The following is a 17,082-nucleotide window of genomic DNA, read 5'->3' as shown; positions in this document are numbered from 1 at the left end:
GAGCATTGATGTTACAGAGTAAAAGTCAGTAAAATGACTTAAAAAACCCACTTAAGTTGCATGAAATAAATGTCCTAGGCAGAGTGGTTATGGTTGCCTCTTGCCTTCCAATGCTGTAGGTTCCAGCTGTGCAAGCCATTTCGTGTTCTTTCATGCCAGAAAGCTGTTGAGGTGAAATGATGCACAGAAAGGCATCTGAAGTGTTCCTCCACCCAAAAAGCTAGAAAGTTGCCATATGACCTATACTGTGTTGGTGTGATGTAAAACCCAAACCCATATATATATATATACTTACATGCATAGCTCTATTACTTATTGATTTCATTACACATATTTATATTCTTTAAGTGTTACCAATCATAAATACAAAATTGCCATCTTGATATATTGACACCATCATATGTTCCTGTATTTACAGAGAAGTGGAACCAGCCATGATGGGTAAAGCCGGTATGATGATGGCGTTCTTCCTCGTACTTGGAATCACTTCCGGTGTAAACTTGTCATTGGTGTTACAGAGACTAGTAACCACTCAACCAGATCTCTGATAAAAATATCTCGCACATTTATTTTTTTTTTTTTTGGACTTGTCTTCTTTTTTTTAGATGAATTGTAAATTATTGAAACGTTGTATAGAGCTTTGTTAAGCTGTTGGATCTACAAAGCTAGATACTAAGTCATTACAATAAACTGAAAAATACAATAATTGAGGATTTTGAAGATATCTGTATTGCATTTATACTGATTGATCAAGAAATACTTTGTGATATTCCTATCTGAAAAATTAGGGAAGTTAAATTTATTGTTTTGCTCATGTTGATTACCGGTAGTCTTTATTTTGATTAGTCAATCTCATTTACAACAAGAAGAGAGCACCTGTTTTGGTTATTACCTGTTATAAGAACAAAATATTTTATTTTTTTCATGAAAGATTATTTTAAATTGCTATGTTTAAACTCCCCTCCTTCCTTAAACAAAGGCTGTCATGGGGAAGATTATTTTAGTTGATACTTAGTATACGTAGCTGTTAACATGATAGTTAAGATTGTTAAGAAAATGTAATTTGTTATTAGTATAGTTAAGAACATGTAATTTAATTTACATATGTATGTGTAACATTGACACAAATTATACTTAGATCTGACCTTTCATAACATTTCACAGACAATTATACAAAGTTGAATATCAATTACTGTCATTTTCATAAGTGATATACGTAAACTTTAACATCGCCTGTTGATTTAATTTTTATTGGGGGGGGGGGGGGGGGCACCATTGTGGTCCTTGGATACCAATGTGGTCAAAGAAAATGATTTTAAAGGGCAGCTGATAGTGGTTATTGGATTTTGATAATAGGATATTTTGTCAATGACCATTAGAACTGATTTTGTAACAGAAATATCAATTAACAAGAAAAACGAAGTCAATAGTTGACAGTATCGTGTTCATAGCATTTTTTTTTAATTCAGCATAAGGAAGATGATTTGGTACTTACAAGGTTGCTTATTTTGTTGGCATTGTCATGAACCATCACAAATGTGTTCTCATATATATATATACATTTATATTGAAATGTTCAGATATCATAAGATGGCATTACTAAGTTCTAAAATATGTGTTATTTCTAATTAAACTTGCCAAAGTGATTTTTTATAATCTGTGTTCTCAAAATCATTTTTGATTTCTGATTATTATGGATGATGCTAGAATATGTAAATGGAGCAAAAGAACATACTGTATTCCAAATTTCTTGACCTGTTACTTAACCTTTTACTAGCCTATATTTTACTTTTCATTTCTCTCTTAAACTGCTAAATTTGTGCTTTGGACTAGTGTATTTGATAATTCAGGGATTTCAATATCAAAGTCCAAAAATAAAACATACTACCAACAGTATAGAGCCAGGTCGGACCTCACAGATAAGTAGGTAGGCCAGGCTCTAGACTAGTGGGAAAGACTAAGCGGTTTTGGCACTGGCAGGTTATGGGTTAAATGCCTCAGACTTGTGAACAAGGATACTCTGTGAATAAAATAAGTAACAATTTTAGACTATGTTATCTCATAAATTATGTTGTCTTGTTTTTTCCGGTTTTCTTTCTTTTTGAATTAGAAAAAGGGATTCCTTGTAAATACATGTATTATTGAGTGAGAATTGTACTTTAATCTTACTGAAGTGTTTTTGTTGTTGATTTGCTATTTTTATCCTTTTTGTGTTGATTTAAGAATCATGTTTTCAGGATGACTGTTACTAGTTGTTAATGACCAATGCAATGTTAGTGTGTAGTTAATGAACAAAAACTTGAAAGTTCGAAGCAAAAGAGTTGTAAACTATTAAACATCAGGATAACATTTTACAACAGTGTGGCATTTAACCATAGTTGTTCTGTTTTGTTATGTCTTTTTTGTTTGTTTTGGTTTTTATTTTGTTCCTAGCTTTGTTGTTTTTGTTTTGATTTAAGCTTTAGCTGACGTACATGTTCTAGTATTATGAATGAATATATAGAAAACAGGAAATGCCTCTATAATAATAATAACAGTAGTAAAAGACTGTCCCACTAATTTATCTGTTGAACGCTAACAATACATTCTGAAGGACATTTATAGAATTTTTTGTGAGTCACTTAGGTTATTGGACTATGGAATTGAAAACAATTTTGGCAAAGTCTAAAGTTATATTTTGAATTTGACTTGTACACCCACTGGGCATAATGTCACATTAAAATTCTGTTTACATGGCACCCTCAATAACTTTACAGCTTTTTCACCTTTGCTGGGCTACATGATTGTCATCAATCTCCAAGGGTGCTCATATTATGATCTACATAACTAAGTTGCCCTCTTGTTACCAATTTACACCTAGATGAAGTAAAGCTATGTAAAGTAAATTTCTTACTCTAATTAATTTTGTGTCCTTAAAAAAAGTAAGCCAGAATTCATCTATTCTATAACAGGAACACACCTCTCAAGTACATGACACTTAGTGATGGTAATTGTACTATATTACTTGATTAATAGTGTCGATGGGAGGCCAACCCAACCCAACCCCCTAAAAAACTCTTGGATGTTGGGTGCAATGTGGTGATAAGGGATAGTTTACCATGACACATCAGGGGAGGTTAAAATGGCATAGGTAATAATAACACAGGGGAGGTAAAAAGAATAGCATCAGGGGTGTGACAATTCTCATGATGCATTGAAATTACAGTGACAAATAAATCAGTGAAGACAAATTGCATTATAGGTATGACCGCTGCATGGGTGTAATACTGTTATTCAACATTCATATACACACCAAGGGAGGCTACTTGGATGGCGTAAACAATCCTAAAAGTGCTTAATTACTCTTTAATACAGAAGGTCATGTTTTATATAAAAAAATTTACAACTATTATTTATGTTGCAAAGGAGTGCTGTTCCTTAACATATTTTAAGAAGATTTTATTTATATTCTGATGACATGTGCTATATTTAATTTATCCTCAAACAAAAATCATCGTAATTATTTTTTACCAGCTATTTATATATTTAAGTGAATTTTGAGGAATTTAATTTTGTATTTACATATTTGACCATGACTTCAAAGTGATATAAATAGGTTTAGTTTGTTTATTTTCTTTAATTTTTGTATGAACTCTGTTATTATGCCTAAAATGTGTTTTTGAGTAAATTTTAACATAGAATGGTGAAGTGATATCAAGACAAAAAATGCGATGAAAAATCAAGTTTCAATCAAAACACATATTTTTATACTGGTGTGACTCTATTTAAGTAATTTAATTCAATGCAGAGTTTGATTAAAGTAATGAGCATGTTCTTTTCCTGTTTTGTCTAAAAATTAAGTTTATGTACAAAGTTGAAAAGTTGGAATAAGCTCGAGGAATATTGATTCACTTCCATTATGCATTATTTCATGCCCTCCAGAGGAGGGTTTCTTCCTTCAACACAGACTTTGAGCTACCTAATTTTTCTTTATATGTATAAATATGTATGTTTCACTAGTCACCATCACAGAACTCTTTGAAGATTGTTGCTAAAATCATGTTTCCTGTTTCGGCACCATATGACATAAGTCGTGTTCACATGCCGTAAACACAGAACTATATAATTATACATGTGCTACAAATTTTTGTAATCAGTATTTTAGAGAGAATTTTGTGAGATCTTGGTACAAGTACTAGGACAGAATATATATACGTTTAACATTGACACATGTTTTTACATGACTAGTCCACATAATCATCAACATCATCATTTATGTACAAATTTGGAGGGTTAACAACAAAACTGCAGTAACTTCTATAAATATAGACGGACTTACAACAGTTTTGTGAACAGCCCTCAAAATGTGTTTGGCTCAGAGGGATTCATTTTAAATTTATTTGTTGTTTTAATTCCTTACACTGTTAGTAACAGGCATTTATTTATGAGTTTTATTTGTAATTTATTTATGATTTATATCACCATGTAAGCTGGTGATATACAAATGTTACCCGTTTATGAACAACACATGTAATCTGGTTATATATACAACACGTGTTGTCTATTCATGTTCAACATTATATTGTTTTCTGGTTGTGTTAAACATAAGTTACCTGACATGGTTATTTGCAACACGTGTTACATGACTGTGTACCATGGTTATATACAACATGTGTTACACAGTTATTTATATAACAACACATGTTATATGGCTGTGTACAACACATTCCTTGGTTATATACAACACATGTTATCAAATTCTGAACAACACATGTAATCTGGTTATGCACAACACATGTTATCCAGTTATGTACACATCAGAAAGATTATACCTTACAAAAATGGACCAATGAATCTGCAAAAATTTCAGGGCTGATTTTTTCAATTTTACTGAAAATACAAATTCATTGTATATATATCATCTTTAGTTTATTGTATAAAAAAAGATAGATATAAAAAAAAAAAATTTATGTTGCATTTTTAACTTGATTGATTTGTTGTATGATTTTCTTAATGTACTTTTAGTCAGGTTAAATTTAACATATATTCTTCAAACCATATGCTGAAATGCTCATTTAGATTTTTTGTGATCAATATTTTAGTGATGTGTCTACTGTAAAATAAGTTGGGGCTTAGTAAGAGTTCATACAAATATATAACTCGTAGATCACTTGTGTCATTGGTGTTAGAGAAACATTATACTAGCAGTGATAATAAATAAACAAAGACTCATACCACTAATATAGTCAGCCCAGCATGCACGTGCATGTGGTATGACCCAATTTTAAACGGCTCTTTGACTGTACAATTTTATTATTTTGAATGTTGGCATTGCTCTATTAACTTATGAATTGTTTATAAGTTACAGCTGGAGAAGTCAACTGCATAACTTCAGCAGGGTATGGCTAAAGGTAAATTACAATAAACTTGCAGTGTCTGTAGAATATGAACTTGTAAATCAAATATGTAATATACATCGAGTGGCAGCATGGCTGAGTGGTTAACGTGCCGGTAGACTTTTAATCTAAGGATGGCTATCTGAAGATGGGTGGGTTCAAACCCTGGGAGGGGGGAAGCTGTTGTTGAGCAAGAAACCTTACACTCTTTGCTTAGTACTGGTTGGCTCCATGAGCAGATTCGAACATGTGTATAAGCTTATAAATTTCTTACATAATCTAAAATAAATTCTATATAAACCAAATCAAATATGCTTATATCTAACCCTCTTTATGTTGATTAATGCGGACTAGTCTTGAACTTAAAGTTAAATACTGTTGTAAATTAATGCTTTATTAATTAAGCAAACAAGAAAGGTAAATCCATGAACCAAGCTGCTTTCTTTTTTCAATGTTTCAGTTTTCAATTTTTTGGTAAAAAAAATGAAAAAATAATGTTTTTCAGATCTGAATTATTTCTTTTGTGTGTATTTCTTATAAAATGAACTTCTATTGGAAATGATTTTATTTGCGTTTATGTGGATTTTACAAGTTATTATTAAATATATTCCCTTATTAAGTATTTACTATCTATGTCCTACTATGTTTAATTTTATTGAATTTTATTTTTAAAGATAAATTTAAATGACCCATTTATGCTACAAGTATTTCATTGTTTGAATACTATATAAAGTATTGTTTTTCAAATAACTTATACTACATGTTTTTGAGAGATTTGTTTTTTAAATATATGACTTTGGGGGAAAAAATGTTGAAAAATTATTTTTAAAAATGCAAACAATCCATGTATGAGATTCATATTAATCAATTTGTATTTTTCATTTCTGTTTGGGGTTTTATTGTGTATGTGGATTTTTTTTAATCATTTGCTTTTTAAGTTGTTTAACAATGTTTTACTTTGATCTGATAAGTTATTCCAGGTGATAATGTGAAGAATTCCAGGTGTGTATGTGAATTATCATTTCATATGAATATGGTACATTTTTTTAATTTTGATTTACTTTTTTTAAAAGAATAGAAGTGCAAGACTTCCATTGTTAGGTATATATACATATAGGAACAGTTCAACTTGATTGATGGCCATATATCTTACAATTACATGCATATACGAGGGGTGATCCAAAAATTCGTGGACAATGTGTGTATCTCCATAACGTGACGTCCTACCGAGGTGAACTCTTTGGATATTATTAATCAATGCTTTTTTAATTAATTGACTAGATTTTAAAACACCAATTGCATTTTTTATCTATATATGACAACATCAAAACATTAAGTATCAAAATCGCGGCGCAGCTTACTTTTTCTCTGTGATGTAAACGTTTTCATCTCATTTAAACACATGTAAAACCTGTGCAAACAAAGAAAATTGCGAGAAACGTTATGATAACGTTGTTTTGATGTGTATGATGCCATTCTGCTCACCGTGGCCGGGACACACAGCTGACCTTTCAAATCCAGTTTTGACAATCTGGACGAGTTGAGAGGAGCCACCCAATGCATACTGTCATCATTCAGCCAGGAATGGTATGCGAGTACATTTAGAGACTGGGTCCGCCGCCATGAAAATATGTGCGGGTTAAAGGGGAATACTTTGAAAAGTATAAGGCAAAACGGTAATGTAGATTACTTCCTATGATAGCATAACGTCGTTTGTGACGTCGTGAGCTGCGCCGCGTTTTGTCATGTCTATGTATATAAACTGGTGCAGAATCGTTAATTCTTGTACAATCTTTACAATATTTTGAGAATTTGCCAACATATGCTCACTTAATAAGATAATAGAATTTCATGTGATTTGCTTTATTACTTTTTGTTTTATGCAGGGTGTCCACGAATTTTTGGATCACCCCTCGTACATGACTTTGGGGATTGTTAGGGGCAGTTAAACTTGATTTGCTAAAAAAAATTCTTCACAATGTTGCCATGGACATGAAAAAAAAAATTTTTTTTATTAAACATATTCATGTTAACGGTACTGATTTAACATAGTTTGAATTTGAGATGTATGGATTATAGACTAGTGTTACTGAGATATTTGTTTGAAAGTTTTAAAGTGTTATAGAGGGCATTCACTTACAATTGTGTTCCTCAAATTGTATTTTATTTGGTACAAGAAACTCTGCCCGTACCAAATATTTTATTAAGAATTTTGGTTGGTCACTGCCTTGTGTTGTTTTAGTTATAATAAAGTTATATAATTTTGTAATAGGTGCGTGCCTAGTTAACAATTATTGTTTAGTCACATGGTTAATGAAATATACCTCAATGAAAACGACAAAAGTGTTCCAAGTAAATTTATTTTATAGATTTGTTTTAATTGTTTATACTTTTAATGTGCGTCAATTCTTTTGATATTAATATTGAGTAAGTAAATATGCGACAATGGTTTGATAGTGAAGCATTTTAATTACTATAAAATTGTTAGCAAAAAATGTGTTTATTTTTTAATTTGAAATAATATTTTGAATTAAGAAATGTTTACAAAATGTTATACAAAATGTCTGCTATATGATGTTTATTTCCATTGTAGCTTGGTTACAATATATACCTTATTTACTATTAAACTGATCTGATATCTTGTTTGTAAAGCAAGCATTTAGCTGACCTTGATCATTTATTAGTGTTCTGTGTTCCTGGTCATTTGAATGCTTTGCTTTAGCATTAAAAGACATTATAAATTTGTTGAATTTACAAAAGCTGCTTTAGGCGGCTATGTTAAATTCAGCAAGAAAATACAATATATGGCAGCTATAGATATATTTTGAATCAGTTTGATTTATGCAGAATTATGAAAAAACATCATCTTATGAAACTGTATGTTTACTTACTTACTGGCGTTCTCTCGACTATATGTTTGTAGCGGTTAATCTTATTGGACAGTCTTAATGTTTATATGAGACATGTCATGACAAAACCAACATAATGGGTTTGCGACCAGCATGGATCCAGACCAGCCGCACAGTCTGATCAGGATCCATGCTGTTCGCTTACAAACCCAATAACAAGTACAGAAACTGATAGCGAACAGCATGGATCCTGATCAGACTGCGCGGATGCGCAGGCTGGTCTGGATCCATGCTGGTCGCAAACGCACTGTTGGTTTTGTCCTGACACAGCTCATATTATCTTATCCTGCATATTTATGGATTTCCATTTGAATAAAAGAAAGCAGTAGTGCTGTTTTATAAATTTGTTATCAAGTCTTTATATTATATGGCCACATATAAATGGTTGTATGCTATATAACCCTTGTTTTGTTTGTTTTTTGTTTGTTTTGGGTTTTACGTCACATCGACACAGTATAGGTCATATCGCGACGTTCCAGCTTTACTGGTGGAGGAAGACCTCAGGTGCCCTTCCGTGCATTATTTCAGGCACGAACGGGTACCTGAGTAGAACCACCGACGTTCCGTAAGCTAGCTGGATAGCTTCCTCACATTAAAGAATCCAAAGTCCCTGTCGGGATTCGAACCCACAGCGGTGAGGGGCAAGATATAACCCTTGCATTACAGTTTTGGTTATATATGTGTACAGCTTTTTATATTTGGCCATATAACCTGTCAGAAATCTTCATAACTAATATAATCAGCCATGAAACATTTTCTTCATTATCCCAGCACTAGGAATGCATCATTTCTGACCATATGTTTATATGAAAGTCATATTTTATATGAATTATTTTAAATTGTTTAAATTAAGCTCAAAAGGCTTGCAGAAAGCTTAAAGAATTATTGTATAAAATTAACCAAGGAAAGTGATTTTTTCCAATTTTTTTTTTTTATTTTAAATTGTACACTGATTCTATGGTTTACATGTTCAATTTTTACTGTCTCAGCTTTTTAATGGTCCTGCTTATTGTATATGTATTTAAAAAAACATTTCACCAGGGAAGCTACATGTAGTTGATTGTCTCTTGCAGATAAGCTCACAGTTCTTTTGTTGTTTTTTTTTGTGTTTATTTTTAGGCTGCATTTATTTTAAATCAGTACAGAACAAGATATTTAAGAGATATAATGTGAGTCATACTTTACGTGAATCAATTTTTAATTTTATTTTTACATTGCTTTTTTTTAGGCGGGAAATAAATAGGTACACTGAAATCAGCAGTTTTATTATTTATAGTATAGAAAGAATTTTGTATGTTGCAGGGAAAAGGTATATGTCTCTGATTTTGCGTCGCTTACCCCTTGCAGGATTTGAATCAGCGTTTTTTTGGGGTGGGGGGGGGGTGGCTACAGAAAGCTGTCCAGCTAGATTATGGGAAGTTTATGAATATACTCAAATGCCCATTCCTGCCTTTTTATGCTCAAATATCAGTTAAAGTAGATTTTTAAAAATACCATCAGGGCTTTTTTTCAAGATCTCATGCCTGACATGGTTTGTTAAAGCACCAAGGATATTTCTTCACTAGGTAGAAAATCCTATCTTAAATGATATTATACATGTTGTAAAACTTCCAAAAATGTCAGTGAAGATTCATTTATCATTTCTTTATAACTGATATACTGAACTTTCATTTATTGTTATTGATAAAAAAAATTTGTTTTGAAAATGATGAACAATTGTGTACATTTGTAAATATTTCCTACTATATAATGATTCCATGTATGCTTTGATCAATGAACTGTAACCTGTATGATATATGTTTGGTTTGATTTTTTTGTCTTAATCTTTCCCAAGATTTAGATTTTTTCAAGCTTATAAGTTATTACACTTCTACCTTTATATGGTCTAATTATTAGGATGATTTATTGTATAAAAATGAAAACATTGTAATTAAAAAAAATCCAAATTAATTTCCTACTTCTCAACATAACTAGCCAACTCGGACAATAATTTTTCCTCAAAAGAAAGTGATTTTACATTATCTTTCAACTCCCTTTTTCAGCCCCTTATACATTTATTTGATGCTTGATAGTATATTGGAACGAAATGAGGTAAAGAAGAATAAGTTTTGATTTGCTATAAAAAAAGGAGGGAAAGCCTGTCTTTACATTGATAAAAATAGAACATTTGAACATAATATTCTTTATATTGTAATCTGAAAAAGGGATATAATTTATGAAATTGTAAAAGTTAACTTCCTTTCAAATGAAGTGTTATGTTTTTGACAGAAGTTATGTTGATGATCAATGCCAGACAGGTTTTTGTATGGACAGTTATTTTACCTACCTGTATTTGAGCGGCGTCACGACAAAACCAACATAGTGCGTTTGCGACCAGCATGGATCCAGACCAGCCTGCGCATCCATGCAGTCTGATCAGGCTCCATGCTGTTTGCTATCAGTTTCTCTACTTGTTATAGGGTTTGTAAGCGAACAGCATGGATCCTGATCAGACTGCGCGGATGCGCAGGCTGGTCTGGATCCATGCTGGTCGCAAACCCATTATGTTGGTTTTGTCGTGACGCGGCTCATTTGAATTTGAAACTTTGTAGTTGAAAAGAATATATACAGTGAAAGGACCGGCATGATTTAAAGATATCCTGCTATTAAATATACTCATACCTTAAAGGCACATTATGTCGCAGAAATGAATATTTTTTTCCTCCTTTAGAATAAAAAACAAGAGTTTTATCAGGTTTAAATAATGGTTTTAGAGCAAATTTAGATGCTCATCACCTAAGAAAGTAGTGCTGAATGTGAAAATATTTGTCATAATAGTAGCAAAATATACACAATGTAGTATTTTGACTTCCATACACAATACTTAATCACTGTATCGATTACAACAGAAGCAAAAGATTGTTCAGGTAGTTGGCGCAGTAAGTAACTTTTTGAAAACTATGACTAGACACCAAAAATAAAAAAGCTTTTTTTGGAAATATAAGCATTTCTAGGGCATAATGGGCCTTAGCAGTATATAAGTCTTTAATGCTTTTAATTGATTTTTTTCTTTCATGTTTTACCATTTGTATTTGTGTATACTTTACTTCTTTAGCCTTATTTAGTATGTTTAGATTTTAGTGCAGAAGGGAAGTAACTCTTAATAAGGGGCGGTTATGCTGTACATCCTAGTTTGAGTCTAGAATGAATTATTTTTGTTTTGTGTTCATTATCTTAATCATAGTGAGTGTATAAAGTGTATTCTTGTTTTTCTTTACTTATATCACCTGCCAAATACTCCATTAGATGAAAAAGTATCATCAGAAAAAAAGTGTATAGCATTAATATATGATTTACTATAATCATTTTTATGTCTGCATTCCTACTCAGGTGCCCGTTCCTGCCTGAAATAATGCACGGAAGGACACCTAAGGTCTTCCTCTTACAGTAAAGTTGGAAAGTCGCCATGTGACCTATACTGTTGGTACGACGTAAAGCCAAAGCAAATAATACAAGAACCTGGTATAAAGGGCATGTCTGTTCTATAGATGAAATCTGACCAGTATGTACATTTACTTTCAAGGTTTGATGACAGTTGCACTTCAGTTTCAGACTCGATCCAACCGAGTCTGCAATTTTCATGTTAATTTAATGCTTCCGAGGGATCACCTTTTTATACGCTTGGGGGAAAATGTCTGATTCTGTCTGTTCATAAGAAGATGTAACAAACTTTGCCACTATTTATAAGCAGTAACTGATTGGGTCCAATGAATAGCTGCATTATATAAAAAATCGTACTGATAATCTCAAAAGTGTCATAACTAAAAATGAATTCCGCATAGCTGGTTTTATATGTTGGAATATAACTGAATAAACGAGAGAACTATGATAGAGCTGCAATGCTCGCGAAACGAATTCATCTACAATATCTTTAGAGAAGTATGTTTTTGCATATAATAGAGAAAATGAGAATCACCTATAGAACATCCAAAACGACAAAATAGAAAACGTTGATGGCTATGTTTAAGCAGGGTCTTTCTATTTGAATGACCCTGGTTTGATTAATTTGTTCATGGGCGGTAGTTGTAATTGCAAGCTACCGTCCACGTCCCCTAGCACCGGCTTAAGCAGTAATTAAAATCAAACACATCCGCAGATCATGGGACCTTCTTTGTGCCATCGCAGAAATAGCGGTGTATGGTCTCCAAGTAAAAAAATGTTTGAGCCTAAAACAGAAAAAAATGGAATTGCGAAAAAGGATCGGAGGTTATGAAGCCGGCAAATCATAGACATCTAATCGTAGATATCTAAAGACATCTTTAATTAAAAAAAAGCAGGCTATATTTTTAAAAAGCCTATTTTTAATATGACGGGGACTTGGTATTGAAATACTCAAATTCCTACCAAATTTCATCCAGGGGAGCTATTTTCCTATGATGGATTATCTAAGTGCGCCTTTAATGCCTGACCAAATTCACTTAATAGATGTAGATATGGTTCTCTTCATAATTTCTCATATTTCTATCGCATTTACTAGAAACAGAGCTAAACATTTTAACTACTACTGATTGAATATGATCACCCTCGTCGTCGGTTACTCACGGTATTATCTAGATATGTAGTATGTATGGAATATATACCGTGGGTAACTGACGATTGAATAACTTCTTTCGGTGACATTGTTTATTCAAAGATTCACTTTGGAGGAATATATACGAACGGGGAAAAATACATTGTAGGTGAAAATGCCATTCTTAATAAAATGTTATAACAAATATGCGCATTATTTTTTCATGTTACGGTGTCCGTATGAGCCAATTAAAACGTTTTTTTTTTTGCTAGCATACATTTCTTCGTTCAAGTAACTTACATGTGAGTCCCAGATGAATTTGCTTTGTATCTGGAAATAATATTTTAAAAAGAGAAGTGCAACAGTGTGTCGTGTAAAGGTAGTTTCCTAATCTGTTGTACAATCACAGGTTATCGGCGTGGGGCCAAGCCCTACCCCCAGGGGTCAACCCCTAAACTAGCTTATAGTATATCAGTAATGCATTTTTGTTAGAATTGTTTGACATGTATTTTGAATGGGTTGAAGGATATTTGGGTAGTATAGAGGGTCCTGAGGTAGGCTTAGTCCCATGCCTATAACCTGTGATCCCTTCACGATGTGTACATAATTCACATACTATTTTCACTATTATCATCTTTGATAGATTTTTTGCAGATGCTTTTTTCTTATTGATCGGATCTTGGATGTCGTGACGGTGTTTGTTGTTATTAAATTATGGTGTATTTGAGGCCAAATATATGTAAAGCCTTTATTGAAAAGACCAACAATACCTTCAGACCAGGGTTTGTTGACCAAAAGAAATTGCATAGAGTTGTGTCCTTGGGTACCCAAGAGTGAAACGTCTTGGTGTTAACGTCTTCGGACTTCGGAATGAAACGTCTGTCTACCGTACGAACGTAAAAAAAACTGTAAGAATAAAATTGACTTACTTTCATTTATTTATTTTTAAAACTGACGCGACAATTGCATAGAATATTTAAAATACACGTGGATATCAAAATTTAGGTCAATCTGCCATGTTTATAGGTGGCGCTAGTAGCTATGTTTGCCGACTAGTCTACTGTATCCGTGGGGACGCAGCGGTAGCAAGGATTACTATATATGGTTAGATTCTTTTCAGAGTTGTTGATATGAATAATATTTGCTTCCTTGAAAAAAAAAAGCATTTTAATATTGTCATACAATTGTTAAGCAGGCCATATATTGTTATAGGAAAGGCAATTTGCACACGTTATATCATTGGCACGTGAGAAGTCATGCGGTTTAGACACCATTCATATCCAACTGCGTTTATTTGGATTTGTAATAACAGGCCGTCTGCAGTGACAGGTGACCTACAGATTCACGCGAAATATTGATCTTTTATTTCTTGAGGACTGCAGCAGATAGCAAAACAAATAGTAAAACGGGATGGGCTTATTCTAGAAACAAGCTTTCAAATGATCGTTCGCTCTTCCCATTCAGTCGGTTCCAATAATTGCCTGCTGTATTATTGCCGTTCATGGAAAACATCGATCGTAGAGAAATACCGCGAGATTACATTCATGACATTGCTAGGCAAAATAATGAATGAATTGTAGATAGGCGGAAATGGTGAATGAGGCATTAAGTCGAGAGGCTGGCGATGACTAAAAGTCGGATTGACTCTTGGCAACATTGTGTCTTGATTTTAAAGTACCTCGCCTACATTTTAATAAAATAGTATACTGTCTATATGTGTTTGAAAGGAAACAACGATATATATTATATATGAAAGAAAGACTTGAGCGAGAAATTATACATAGAAAAAAATCACACGAAAAATCGCCATATACATGTATGTATAATGTGAAACAATATCGACGTAAATATTTCCAGATTTCGTAATTTGCCAGAAATAGAATATGTATAATTATAGTAACATTGTCATAATGAATGAGAAAACATAGAAATACATCAAGAACACATTTAATTGACCAGTCAATGTCTCTGGAATTGTCGGAAACCCACGGTACTCATCCCTTTACAATGAACCTATATAGTTTTCGAGGATGAAGTGAAATAGGTGTGGTCATGTTATGCTAAATATATGTTCATCGGTGATATTTATTCAACATTGTAAATGGTCACGGACACAATTGATACATGTTTATCATCCTTATTTTTTTTTATTTATTTTTTTGTTTTTGAAATATGGCCTTGATTCTCAATTCCTTTTTTATAATTATATATAGAAAATTAACGCTATTTGGGATTCTTCAAAAACAATTCTTAAAACATCTGTCTTTTTAATATGTCATAAAGTTTAATAATTACATTTAATTACATGTAAATGAAAGAAACACATGGCGGAATGTTAAAACTAATGTACACGGCAAATATCTACAATTTATTGGGACATGTTTTTTTTTTCAGAACAAGGAAGATTATTTAAAGGGTGTAGTTTACCAGGAAAATAAATTATAAACAATTTATTTGTACATGTAAACTTTTTCAGATTTTTATAACCAGTAATTGACAACTCACGAACATAGTATTGATAACGGTATTGATAACCCATAAAATAAAGGAAAAAAGACACGTTTGTTGATTATCTGTAAACGCTGACCGTAACTAATTGTAAGAATTGTCTATAAATGCACACATATATGCCTCTATTTTTTTTCTTCAGGTAGTCACGATATGTTTAATTTTGTTAGTTTATGGATAGCATTGCCCCCCCCCCCCCAGTTTTATCATATAAACTAGTTGTTTTAATGATTTATGTATATATACATATATCTCGTACATGTATATTCCACCGTTGTGATAGTGTTCTTGTTTGTGGAAGTGATGTTGTTTTTTTTATTGTTTTTTGTTGTTTTTTTGTTGTTGTTTTTTTTTGTCGTTTTTCTTTTTTCATCTTTTATAACACCATGTTGGAGTGGCCTTGTACTTTAATGCTGTAAACTTTTGTCTTAAACGTTGTGTATATAATATCTGTTCAATGATGAGATATGAATATATATTACTACTACCAGATCAGTTTTAGTCCCTTACTTCCCGTTTTATCACAAATAGACATTTCTGCCTCCCAATCTAGGCAAAACCATTAATATTTTTAGGGAAAAAAAATTCAAAATACATTTTGATTGAAGAGTGAACAGTGCAGACCATGTGTGGCATTGATAGACTCGATTACCCCCAGCAACGTTGATACTGCATCTTGGTAAAACTTGTAATATAATAATTATGTCTTAATTGAAAGTGAAAATGGTATGTTATATTATTTTTTTGAAATTGTTCTTCGAATTAAAAAAATATATTTATATTGAAATCTCTATGAAAATAACTCTTCTAATTGAAACAATATGCATCAGTGGCAGAGCATGGAAATAACTAGATAATTAAAATATAACTATTGGAAAGGTATATAGTTTTAATTCTCTTTGGAAAAAATATTAATCATAATGGGGGGGGGGGGGCTCTAAGCACCTGCGCTTTTACATTATATTTAAATTACAAGAACACACTGTTGATCTCTCACGAAAATTGATTTTTTGTTAGGCCTGCTACCAATCCTAGGTAAATAAATGAGATAACTTGAACTGTACGAGATATAGTGGAGGATATATATTTGTGCTAGTTATAGGACGGAGACCCTTGAACTAAATGTGGTGTAATCTATTTTTCAAAGAAAAGGAAATTTGAAATCAATCTTTGTTTGTAATGAATTAATGTGGATTTTTTGTGGAATTAACTCGGAACAAGAAGTAGCGCGGAACAAGAAGTAGGGGGTATAGTAAAGGGTGATTTTCATTAAAGAGTAACACCAGACTTTTTTCTGATTATTCTTTTAACTGTATCATTCACTTAGTCTGTTTGATTGACAATGGAAATAGTTTTTTTATATTACCCAATATATGAATTTTGATCCTTTTTTATGAATGGAAAATGAAAAAAGCAAAGAGTTTCTATTTTCCTTCATATGAACACAGGAACGTGTGTGAACACTTATTTGGTAAAATAGACTTAGTACATGATCTACATTACCCATCTTTGATAGTTTAGTTTAAAGATATTTCTTTTTGCTCGATTGCAAAACAAGTTCTTGCAACTTATATTAATCACTTTCGAGTCCGCTTGCTGAAACCAACCAGTACTTATGTCATATGATTTAACATGGTCGTGACCAAAGTAGGGCTTGAACTCATGATCCTTGGGTTGAGAGGCAGGCACTTTAACCACCAGGCCACTACTCCAGCTTTAATAATGACACATTGGAAGCATA

The 17,082-nt window shown here is 32.3% G+C and overlaps 1 protein-coding gene across 3 annotated transcripts in view; it reads left to right on the top strand.

Moving 5' to 3' along the window:
• Positions 1-1,419, top strand: part of LOC132724130 (equilibrative nucleoside transporter 1-like) — a 38,124-nt gene extending 36,705 nt beyond the window's left edge. For all 3 annotated transcript variants that reach the window (XM_060708944.1, XM_060708943.1, XM_060708942.1), the window contains exon 15: positions 419-1,419. In XM_060708944.1, the coding sequence (XP_060564927.1) occupies positions 419-548 (130 nt within the window). In that variant the 3' untranslated portion in view covers positions 549-1,419. The remainder of the gene's footprint in view (positions 1-418) is intronic.
• Positions 1,420-17,082: the final 15,663 nt, after the last annotated feature.

The sequence above is a fragment of the Ruditapes philippinarum genome, unplaced genomic scaffold (assembly GCF_026571515.1).
Source record: "Ruditapes philippinarum isolate M1 unplaced genomic scaffold, ASM2657151v2 ctg1222_1_1_1_1, whole genome shotgun sequence".
Taxonomy (NCBI): Eukaryota; Metazoa; Mollusca; class Bivalvia; order Venerida; family Veneridae; genus Ruditapes; species Ruditapes philippinarum.
This window is presented reverse-complemented; position numbering and strand designations above follow the sequence as displayed.